At 38.3% G+C, this 12,585-nt stretch overlaps 1 protein-coding gene across 3 annotated transcripts in view; it reads left to right on the top strand.

Moving 5' to 3' along the window:
• The window catches only part of ATP8B4 (ATPase phospholipid transporting 8B4 (putative)), a 222,013-nt gene that overhangs the window by 97,940 nt on the left and 111,488 nt on the right, over positions 1–12,585 (top strand). For all 3 annotated transcript variants that reach the window (XM_073211786.1, XM_073211788.1, XM_073211787.1), the window contains one exon: positions 8,457–8,529. In XM_073211786.1, the coding sequence (XP_073067887.1) occupies positions 8,457–8,529 (73 nt within the window). The remainder of the gene's footprint in view (positions 1–8,456; positions 8,530–12,585) is intronic.

The following is a 12,585-nucleotide window of genomic DNA, read 5'->3' as shown; positions in this document are numbered from 1 at the left end:
AGAACCAGATTTATATTTTCTCACTAGTCTCTAGGGTCCTTGATAACCACAGCCTTGTATCTTTTTCCTTTTGAAGCTCTGACATGCAGCTCAGTGCCCGAAAGTGCTCATTTTGTGTGTGAGGAGCAGTCTTAAACTCACTGATGAAGGGTGATGGTACCTCCCATGCCAGTGGTTGGTGATCTAATTAAGAATTCTATCTACATGTTATCCTATTTCTGAGGAACTCAAATTATAAATATGACTGCCCACTTTAAAGTAACATTCTAAAATTTTCTTAAAAAGTGTTGAGGACTTAAGATGAATGCAAATCTAGTAAGTAAATGAACTCATGATCCTCCAGGAATATCACTAGCTATGCTTTGTACTGTAAAATCAGGAACGCTATTTCCAAAACTATTAGATTCTCTGACCAGAGTAAATCAAATCACACCCCCGAGATATGCTATTGCATTGTTTGTATGGGTATGGCATGTATTATTACTTGGCACGTTAAGTAACTACTACTTCTTTCTGGCTAACAGACATTTGGTTCTCCCTTAACCTGGCCCCATACAGGAAAATTGATCAAGAATAGCATGACTTAAGCAATGGGAAAACATAATAGAGGCCTTTAATCCTGGAACCAAGGTATTCAGATTTTATTCTCCTTCTTGGGAGTGATCTTCTTCTGGGATAATTTCTAAAAAGAATTCACTGATTCAGAAGTTATTTGCTACTGAGCTGTGTAAGAATGTATTCTCTGATTTCCCAAAATAAGATGTGGCAATTTAGAAGAAGAGAATGATCTACTCAGGCTAAGGTGATTGCTTGTAAATTTTTTTCCTTCAAAATATGTCCTTCATATAAGGAATATTTCGGGAACTGTGGTTTTTCCTATAGACATTATTCTTAGGATACTTGGGTAGTCAGTGGTTATCTGTAGAATATGTTTTAATGGAAAGGTACTGAAATTTTATTTTCCAACTTCATTTACTTATCATTGGAAAAAGGAGTGAATAGAATGACCTGAAGTTTTACAAATTTTCCTCCAAAGTTATAAAATGGAGGGGAACACAAAGACTTATAGTAGCTGCTTACATTGACTTTATAGAACTGAAATTGAAACTAGAGAAGGGTGATATAGCTTAGAATTGAAATGGAATATTCTAATTACAAGAGCATGTCAACGGCAAAATCAGGAAGTAAGCTCTCAGTTTGTAGTGGATGCTCTTCTGTGCCACCCACCAGGCTGTAGAATATATTTCCCTGGTTACCAGGAGTGGGGCCTACATACAGCCCACGGCCAGCTGTCAGGCCTCTCTGGGAATGGCCCTTGACTCTGGAAAGCTTTTCTGTTCAAGGTCACTCCTTGCTGAGGTCACACTACATCCAATGACTGAATGATGCAAAGATCTAAATGGTCTGGCCCCCTTGATCTAATTCGGCAGGCTCATTCCAGCTCCAGGGGCTCCCCGTGAGCTTGGCAGAGCCTTTGTTGTGACTGTATCAACAGCCTGACTCCTCCCTCTGGCCAGCAGTTTGTTTCAGTCTGCACAGGTGTTAATTCCAAGAGAATTTGCTAATAAACTTGCACACAGATCGCCTTCGGAATCTGCTGCCCAGAAATCAGACTAGACCTAAAATAGCTCTGTTTTCTCCATGGCCAATCTAAGGTATTTTCTTCAGCATTCATATATGAGAACAGATAAGACATTCTTCTTTTGAAATAGTTTTCTTCTGATTTGTTTGTGGTCTCATCATCTATTAGGTATCTATGAACAGAATCCTACTAAGAATTCATAGAAGACAGAAAGGATCTTAGGAGACTGATTCAGGAGAAGGGTTTCAGGTTCGGGAAATGATTAAAGAGAATACATTTTTTTTTGCGCAACTCTTGGCAGTCTTATTGATCAGATAAAACTTAGTGAATGAATTGATCATTCTGTTTTCAAATAGGAAGGCTAAATTGTATGTGCTTCTGTAGCTGAATGATGTGCAATAGGATTGACAAGATTTACATATATCTATGAAATTGGTTAATATTTCTCAGCAAATTGTTAAACTAAATTATGGGTGTTGAAGGACTGCATCTTATATCATCTCCCCTTCTTCCCACCCTTCCCCTTGGCAAAATGGGTGTGAGGGCATCTTCATCAGCTGACCACAGACCTCCCTGTGTGATTCTCCCTCAGCATAAGCATCATGCTAGTAAAGGAGGAAAAGGAGGGAAACTTCTGCATTCTTCAAAATAAATAGATTCCAAAGATATGAGTATCATGCTCATTCTCAATGTAATGAGATCCTGTTCACCAGTCTGTTGTTAGAGGATTAGGGCCAAGCTCAATGTCTTACTCCAGTGTTGCTCTGACAACAGTGGGATTGAAAAGAACCAGAAGTTGCTGCTGTCCACTGACCGTCTGTGTCAGGAGACTGTGACTGCGAGCTGTTTGTGGGTCAGCTGATTTTACATGCACACTGGGAGTGTGCATTATTGCTGTGGCTGGTCTCTTCAGCTCCTTAGGGTCCATTCTCTTTCCATAGGTAATAAATAATCATCGTTGGAAATAAAAAAGAACAATGAATCAATGATTTATCAAGGGCATGGTCTTTGTCGTCTGACAGATTCAGGTTCCAGTCTTGCCTCTGCCACTTACGTGTGATCTTGAAAGTGTTTTCTTCTATTTTTTTCTTTCCCATTTGGTCTTTAAAATACCAATATATGTAATGCCAAAAAATTCAAACAGTACAAAAAGTATACAATAAAAGGAAGTCTCCCTTCCATCCCAGTTCTCTTCATTTCTTTTCTCCAGTGGCCATCACTGAACACTTTTTTGTGTATCTTTCAAGAAATGTTTTATGCACGTAAGAACAGAGATATGTGTAGGTATACCTTGCTTCAAAACACCAAATTTTACCATGCATGTGTAATGTTCTCCATGTGCTTATTTTTTTATTATTTTTTTTTAGGAGAGCAAGTGAGAGACTTTTATTTAGAGAGAAAAGGAGAGGACAGAGCTCCCAGCTAATGCCAGGAGGGGACAAGAGAGCCCCATGTACTTATTTTTAACCTAATAATGTAACTTGAAGAATATTTTATCAGTACATATAGGCCTATCTTATTCTTTCTAGTGGCTGCATTGTAGTTCATTGAGATGAACCATGATTGAATAGGCATACCATGGTACATCTAATCCTTATTAATGGGCATTGATGGTGTCTAGCAGATTGCTATTGATAATATTCCAGTAAGCATTCTTGTACATTCATCTTTGAGCACCTGTATGATAGATTCTTCAAAGTGGAGTATCTATATCAAACTGTGTAGACATTAAGAACTTTTGATAGATGTTGTAAACTAGGACAAATAACTCAATTTCTCTGAACTTCAGTTTCCTTTTCTATAAAGTGGGAGTAACAATGGTACCTGTTTCATAGGGTTGTTGTGAGGATTAAATGAGATGATACATGAATAATTGCCAGATATAGCCAATTATAATATAGGATATCCAGTTAAATTTGAAATTCAAATAAACAAAGATAATATCTTAGTGTGAGTATGTCCCAGATATTGCACAGGGCATGCTTATACTAAAAAAAAAATATCTGTTGTTTATCTGAAATGCAAATGTAATTGTATGTCATTCGCTTTTATTTGGCAACTGTATGCATGAAGAGATCAGCACAATCCCTGGAATACAGTAAGCACTAAATAAATTTTGGGTGCTATAATTCTTATTGGACTTTCAGGGAAATGCTATTTTTCAATAAATTTTTTTAGAAATAATTATTTTGTATTTGTTATTTATCGTTCATTAACAAATAATTTATTGAGTACCTACTATGAATTAGCCATTATTCTAGGTCCTGAGGATACAGCAGTGAATAAAACAAAGTCTATGTGAGCAGAAGAATACTTTTATATGTCATACATCTGATGTATGTGGGCTTGAAGTTAAAGGAGCAACCAAACCTAGTGTATGAAGGTTGATTGGTTAATTAGGGGAAGTCAATTATATAGGACTTCTTTATTATTTTCTCTCCTTAAGGCCTCAACGTGTCTTCTGTAGCTGTGAGGAAATCCTCTTTTCAGGAATCTATATTGCTGATGGGCAATCAGGAGCATTAGAATATGACAAGGATGACAGGAGCCTTCAGGGACCCACTGAAGATCTCCTTTTGTCGTTTAAGCTTCAGGAATGGGGTTGGTACCTTGCTCAATGTAAATACTTCATTTCTAGCCTCTGGAGCCAATAGTTCAGTGACATGGAGCTTCGTAGGTGCTATCTCACTCTCAGGGTTATATTTTCTCAAGAAGGTTCTTAGCAAAGCTTTGCAGCTCTTAGTATGTCTCCTTAGGAAGAAGCAGGTTCAGACTAATGGATCAACAATTATTAGATGCTGTTACTATCTCTCACCACCTTTTCTCATAACTCAGATTCCCTGATATTCTGAGAGTAGACAGAATTAGTGGGTAAAGTTTTAAAAATTCCTTCCTCCCAGTAATACTTGTCACCTTCTGTGGCAATTAAATTCCATATGTTTTATGGTGCCTTTGGAATTTAAATTGTATAAATCATTTTCTTGACTTTTGGTTTATTATTTGGCAATCATCTTGTCAGTTTATGAAGGTAAAGGCTATCTTATTATCCCACCAATTTTTGAAAAACCTGGTTCAAAGAGGCATTAATTAGATTATGTCCATTTCAAAACCTGAAATAATGATGTGATGATACTAAAAATTGATCATATTTTAAAATCTTGGAATTTCTTGATTCAGTGCAATTAAATGCATTAACTTGCTCTCAGAATATTCATATACTGCAGTTCCTCTATGAGAGTAAGAGGGCTTTCCCTGACAAAGGTAAAAGCCATTTGATGGTGCCAAGTCTGTGGAGCCAAGTGTCACTGTCAGAGGCCACAAGACCATCCTGTGTCCCCTAGCAGAGCTATGCTGCATGCTCGCTTCAATCATGAGGCCTGAGAACAACTGCACCACACATGGAGAGCCAGGGAATGTCTGTTTCCATTGTTTTAGGATGATGATGAAATGTAATCAATAGACAGGCTAAAATACAGAAATATTTTGAAGATGAGCTTTAAAGCAAATCTTCCGATTTGTCCCTTCAGTTCTGCTGATATGTCTTTGATGGTGGCGGTAGTGGGTATGACAAGAAAAATAGGGATTTAAAGTACAGATTATTTAAATTCATTTGTAGGTTTTAATCACTTTATACTTGTTTAATAAGTTTGGGTATTTCTGTAGCTATGACCCTGAAATAGACCCCTGAGATACTAGTTAAGTGTAGTTATAATTACCTGCTAAGACAGAACAGGGAATAATATTTGAAAAACAGCCTCTGGCTATATTATACACATTGATTGTTCTGTAGATGTGTATTCAAATAAGGGGTTTAACCAAGGGATCACACACAGACTATTGTTTACCAGTATCTCCAGGCCCTTTTTCTTCAAAACTCAAGTTACATATATAATATAAGCTAATCTACTGTGTACTTCTTTATTGAACTCTTCATTCAGTTTCTTGTAACTTCTTTGAGCCATTAGATGACTTTCTGTCATAATCGTACTTCGTATATGCTCTGCTTCTTCTCGGTATGGTGCTGTCCACAAATCTGACAGACGTGTCTGTGTGTGGGTTGTTGATGAAATAGTTGGAATATTGCTTGGGGTCCACACCCACGGAACACTGCTTGCTGTTTCTCTCCAGACTGCTAATGACTTTTGGATACTATTTCTTCTGAAGAAATTTCTCCCATGGTGTGTACCTGCACAGCCATGGTTTTCTTCAAGCTCAGAAACATTGTGTATCCACCTGCACTGTTGCCTGGTGAAGGTTCCCTATTGCCCACAGCCCACAGAGGTGATGCTGTATCCTGTGGAGTTTGTACATGCATGTACCAGAAAGTTTTTGAGATCTCTAATACTGTTGCTCATAAGACTTTGGAAGCAAAATATTTGGTGTGCTTCTTTTTAGGGGAGAACTTTCCAGTGGGATAAGTGGAGAGGGGCAGGTGACCAAAGATAGATAGAGAAGGTGTTGGAAGATGTCTTGGAGTAACAAAGGGCCTTTTGGGAACTCAGACTGACGGGTATATGTTCTCGGCAGATGGCAGGTAGGTGGTGAGAGAGAAAAAGAAAGAGGACTAGAGTGAGGTAAAGCAAAGATGCTGGGCTCATATATGGTATTACAGATATTTTCTGCTTACTTCACCTATCAGATTTTAGCAGATTAACAGATCTTAGCAAGGGGGATGGTCGTATGAGTTATTCTGATGTTTTTATATTAGGGATTCTTTGCATGCTCTGGGGTTTTGCAAATTTTTTTCTTAAAAAGTTTTTCTTTATAGTATTTTTCAAAGTACAGCAGTTAATTCAAATAATTCCCATGGATACTACCACAGTTTAAAAACATCTTTACAATTGCTTTGGTTTTATAGGGGGAAATATTATGAAACTGAACTGAGAAAAACAAGTTAGAGAGAATTTAAGTAAGAAACCTCAAGTCTTGGTTTGTTCCCCCAAATGGTGACTCTTGCTATTTATCTGTACAAACTTAACTATCAAAGGTGCATTTTATTTTGAAATGTGTAAGAGATTCTGTAGGGTTCCTTTTTCACTTTGGTTGATTTAACATTTGTTGGAAGAGATAGGGTGTGGTCCTTCCTGAAGCGCACAGTGTAGGGCAGGAGGAATGAGCGCTTGGAAAGGAGACTTAGTGTCATCTGAATGCCCGTCTAAACAACATGCACTTTCAATACAGACTTCAGGGCAATTCAGTAGCGTCCAGATTTCATAAATAGAGACATAATCTCATTTCTGTCCATTCACATCAACTTTTATCTGAGACCGTGTCCCCTGAGAAATGTCACTAATGCTCCAAAGGAGGTATCCCCAGGAGAATTAAACCAGCATGTAAACCATACCTGTAAAAATAAATACAATGAGCCAGGGGGAGAAAGACAAATACCATATGATTTCACTTATTTATGGAATATAAAAATAGAGCAAAACAAAAGGACCAAAACAGCATTCGACTCATAGACACTGTGACTAGTGGTTACCCAAGGGAAGGGGACTGGGTCAAGGCAGTGGGGGAGGGGGACTGTTGAACCACTGTGATGTACACTTGGTAAAAAAAAAATTAGAAAAAATAAATAAAGTGAGATTTAGAAGGCTTACTAGGCTCTCCCATTGTTGCTGAGCTAGATAAAGTGCAAAATAGTATGGCATTGGAAAAGTTATTGAATTCTGGCTAGAGATGAAAATGCTGCATTTGAAAACTTTCCAGAACAACATGTACTTGGATCTGTATTAAAGAAAAATCTTTGAGTGTTTGAGCCAAATGACCCAGCAGGGTTGATAGTGTGAGGCATATTTCACAGTTGAATAAATATTTAAAACTGTTTTCCAGCCTATAAAACAAGTAAATTAGGTTGTTTTTAAAAACTGCACAATGAAATTAACCTGCCTACCTTAACTTATTGGGGAACCTGCCCTACTCATCCTAGCCTTCTCTCTTAAAAGGGAATCGAGAAATTAAGTGGGATGAGGTCTTCTAGCTTGGAAAGCAAGGCTGGTTTATGTTTCAGAGGATTTCAGAAGGGATGATTAGCATCAGGGTATACTGACTGCCACAGGTGCTCTGTGTCCAGAGGGCCTCTCTGCCTAACTTGTCAAGAGGGGACCTAATCAGTAACTGGACATAATAGCTTTTTGTCACAAACTCTTTTGAACTTTGTAAAGGGTAGATTCAGGCTCCATTGTGCACATGAGCCTCCTAGAGCACAGAGCAGCATCTTGGCCATACCGTTCTCAGTTCTGAGCTGTCAGTCTCAGCCATTTAAATGGCACCAAGCCTGTCCTTCAGCCGCAGTGCTTATGGATGATTTGGTCTTGCTCAATCAGTCTTCCAAGGATTCTTTTATCATTCAGTGTTGTTTTCTTTATTTTTTTCCTCTTGTGTGCATTTTAGCCTTTGGCCTGGACCGCTCTTCCTTGCCTCTGCCTCCTGCTTTACCAGTTAAACAGACTTCTGAGGCAACTACAGTGGTGGTTCTATATCTATTAATACAGAGTTTGAAAAGAAATCAATGGCTGAATTTATTGCCCTCACATGCCCTTTCAGTGTTCTGGCCAAGGAAATGCCAGCAACGGTATAGAGCCTCTGTATAAAATTGGGATGGCAGAAAGACCACCCAGCCAAGAGTTAGGCATCTTGAATTTAGTGCCAGGGACACCACTAATTCACTGGGTATCCTTGGAGAAATCACTTGACCTCTCTGGGGCTAGTTCCCATATCATACATGCAGTAAAATACTTTGTTATGTAAGGTCATTTTCTTTCAACATTCCAGAAAAGTCTTATCTGCTTCTGTTGTATGTCGTTCCATTGTGACTACATTCCCTTGATTCTTCTTTGCTCCTGGAAAAAATTAATTTTGTTTTTGTTTTTAGATTGCAGAATGAAAAATGGATGAATGTCAAAGTAGGAGACATCATTAAATTAGAAAATAACCAATTTGTTGCTGTGAGTATTCAGTATTAGTTAAAGATTTTACCTTCAATTAAAATAGCACCTGTACTGAAGTATTTATATTTGTAAATTTAGTAAGTCTATACTAATTCAGAATAATTAAGGAGGGAATGCCAGAATGTATTAACAAAAAGTCTCAATTATAAGTTGTTTTAAGTCATGTTAATTGCTTCACTAACATGGTGATTGTTTCCTTTGTGATCTTTTAAATTAATAGATGTAAGAGATTTTAAATCACTGTCAATCATTTCATGTAAGTAAGAGCTTTTAAAGTAGTCTAGAGTCCCTTAAAAAACAGTTTGTTCTCACATATTTTGAAAACTATCCCTTAATAACAGGATTAACCTGTTAATTTGCAGTATATTTGAAGAAATGATAAGCTAGAAGAAGACAAAATGTATGCTTCTTCCTGAATAATCACAATCAGAAAATTTCTATAGATTGTTCCAAATTAATGAAATGCTATATATGAAGTTTTGCTTTGCATACCAAATGTACTGCAATTTATATATTCAAGCTGCCTAAGTTACAATTTCTTTAATAAAATTGAAGGGTTGGTACAATAGCTAAACTATATGCAATGAACTATAGTTCACATTAAATGAATGGCAATAAAACTTAACCAGATCAGAGATTTAAAATTAAAATTATTGTAGTCATTATGTCAAATATATATTCGATTACTTGAGAAAATTTTCGGGTTGAGTGCAATTTTATGTATCAAGCTATGTTCTTCATTAAATTTTAGACATTTTCCCACAGGAAAAAAAATGGTCTCAAGATCTATTTACAAGAACAACTCAGTTGAGACTCCTAAACATTCACTTTTCAAAATGGTCTTCTTTCATTAATACTCCAGCTGCTTATACCAATTCTCTGGACTAACCCATGCTAAGGAGACTTCTTAGTGGACAGGCTATTCACAAAAGAGTTCACCCTTTAAATAGATAAGTGTTTCTTTCTCTGATGATCTCAATATTTTGGTAAATAGCTGAGAACCAAAAATAAGCAAAAAGATGTCAACACAGAGAGGTCTCAATGTCCACTGTAACCCCGGCTCCTTATACCTGGGGCAGTCTGCCAGGTTCTCACAACCTATAGGTTGGGTAAAAATTAGATGCAATTTAAATTAGCTTCTCCAGCTTATTTTCAAGCTCATTAGAGATTAGGAACAGTATACTGTGTGTGTGTGTGTGTGTGTGTGTGTGTGTGTGTGTGTGTGTGTGGCATCTGTAGGAAGACCATACCCTGTAGGAAAGATCAAGGCAACTACAGGATTCTCCTGCTATCTGAAAGTAGAGAATTCCTATGAAACCTTTTACAAGCAAAAATGGCATAAAGCAAAGAAGCAGTAACCATTAATTTATATGGAAAAAATTTTTGAGCATTTCCCAGTCTCAAAATTAATATATTTTAGGCTTTTTTTTGGTACCTTAGCACACATCTTGTTAACATAGGCACAGAATAAATTGAGATAAGGCACGGATGCTCACAGACATCTCTTCACAGCTATGACAGCTTGATGCTGAGATGCTGAGTGTGGTTCCCAGGGAAGGAGCTTGGTGGGGCCCCTCTCACTGCTGGGGGTTGGGGTAGGGTGTGTGCTGGCTCTGTAATGGCTGACTGCAAAACAAACACTGAACACTATTTTCACTTTCTTATGTAAAAGCTTTTTCTTTTCCAATTTCCTTCAGTTAGTGAAAACAGGTACTAATATAGGCTTTGGTAAAAGCGAAGCAGAATAAGGCGAACTTCCAAGAAGCAGGGAACACTGTATAGTGTAAGGGCACTGGGTGGGCCATGGGGTGATAACTGAGAGTCTTTCCTCCATTCCTTCAGTGACACCTTCTCTTTTCTGCCCTTGGTTTCTTCATGTGTCAAATCTGTCTGAATGGAGACTAGACTGCATAATTCTTGAAGGCATTGATTTGTCCAGTCTCTAATACCTAGTGTTGCATTGGATTATAGGGGGCAGACAGTAAATGTAGACCGAATATAATAAATGTCAGTCTTATGTGAGAAAAAGAAAAGTGCATATAAATTTCCAAAACTCAGGTTGCTTTGGATCAATGGGGTGCTAAGAAGCATCTGTATGCCCCAATTAAGAAAAGTTCACATACTACATTCATGGTTCTTTGCTTAAAAAGAAGTGTTCCATGTACCTCCTTTCAGTTCTGCTTTCACTTAAAATCATTACAGTGAAAGAGTTCTGGTGCCTCTAGCAGATAACCTTAACTTTTTAAAAAAAAAAACTGGCATATGTGGAATTCTAAGGTGTGTACATTCCAAAATTTGTTTGGCAGCACTTTATGCCAGGCATCGTGCTAGATTATAGTGGAATTAGCAAAAATTAAAAATATGCTGCACATTTAATTTAATTTTATTTGGAATTGAATATTTCAGGCGCAATACTAGGTACATTTTCTTGTTAGGTATTCAGTAAGAACAGTGGGTTTTAAGAGCTCCCTGCATATGCTCTAAAAAGGGTAAAAATTAGACTGAACTCATTTGTTCACTAATGCTATATACTCTAGTATGTTTATTTATCAAATTCTTTAGGATGAGTCTCAGAAAGGCAGGAGTCAAATTTATGTCTCAAATCTCCTGTGTACAGTCTCATGCTGGCATATCTATCCTCCAATTCGTCTTCCAGCTTTGATGTTCTAATTTGTATTTCTCTTGGCCTTTGTTTTTAATTTAGTTACTTTTCTTATGTTAGGGTACACATATTCGGTTGCTGTTGCAAAACCCTCTGTGGAATGAGGCCACGGAAGGCGAGTGTAAGTACATCAGGTGGAAGGAAACCAGTTCAGGGAGCTCACTGTTAACACTGGTTTAAAATGAATCACATATTTGGACAAGTTCTCATGGAGGTGGTGACCCATGACCCATGTATCCCAGCACTGTCTAATGGACCTTCCTACAGTGAAGGAAATATTCTATATTCATGCTGTCCAGTGCCATAGCCAGTAACCTCCTGTGGATACTGGGTGCTTAAAAGGCTAGTGCAGCTAATGAACTGAATATAAAATTTTATTTATTTTTAATTAATTTAGATTTAAATAGGTACCTGTGATGTGCAGCTACCTGATTAATGGCACAGATGTGGCCTTTTTATTATGGCTGTCTCATGGCATGGGGATGCTATTCTCCACTTTTCCTGAGCGCCCATTCTTCTCATTTTCACCTGGAGGGACAGCACCCAAATACCACTCTGAGCATCTTGCCGCCCCTGGCTCACTCTCCTCTCCCAGGAGTGACTTCTTCGATTGCTTATTTTAGGAGCAGAGAGTGGTGTGCGTGACCCAGTGCCTCCCTCTCTGGGCTCTGCCTGTGTGCCGAGTACATTCTGCCCGACTCCTTCATGTCATCACTTTTACAGGAACAGATCCCTGTGGTGGGAGTGGTGGGAGGGTCTAGGAAGTTTAGAGCTTCCAGGGTCTTTGGCTAGAAGAGTACAACAGGGGTGAAGTATTAGGATGCCCACTTGGCCCACAGACCTAAAGTTTGGTCTCCAACAGCTTTATCAATGAGGAAGATGCTGTTTTCTATCTCTGCTGATCTCTGTCTGATGCCTACAGTTAGAGCTCTGTGCGTCTGATCTCTGGCTAAGTGAGGAAGGGTGTCCTCCAAGTGCCAAGACTCTGTACTGCCTCTTGATTAGGTCACGTTGTTCAAAGCTTTCCCATGTCTAGCTGCCTAGGACCTACAAAACTATTTTCAAGGGCAACAAGTGCTTTTATGAGTGAACTGCCATGATCTCTTACAAGTACTAATATTCCTCCCTGCTCCTTGGCATCAGCCGGCAGGGGCTGATGGGGTGCAGCATTCCCAGGTCTCTGAAGGAGACCTTGTCAGGAGCAGTTGCATAGAGGCGGATCTTGGAAACCAGGTCATGAAGACCACGATATTATAACAGCTAGCACTGATTGACTACATGCCACATAATATTATAAGCTTTCTATATGACTGACTCATTCAAACCTCACATTAGCCCAGTGAGGTCAGTTTAAGTACTGCTTTTGTTCTCATTTTGCAGGTAAGAAAGCA

Source organism: Manis javanica, chromosome 8 (genome assembly GCF_040802235.1).
Source record: "Manis javanica isolate MJ-LG chromosome 8, MJ_LKY, whole genome shotgun sequence".
Lineage (NCBI taxonomy): Eukaryota > Metazoa > Chordata > Mammalia > Pholidota > Manidae > Manis > Manis javanica.
The sequence above is the reverse complement of the archived record's forward strand: the minus strand, read 5'-3'. Positions and strand labels throughout refer to the sequence as shown.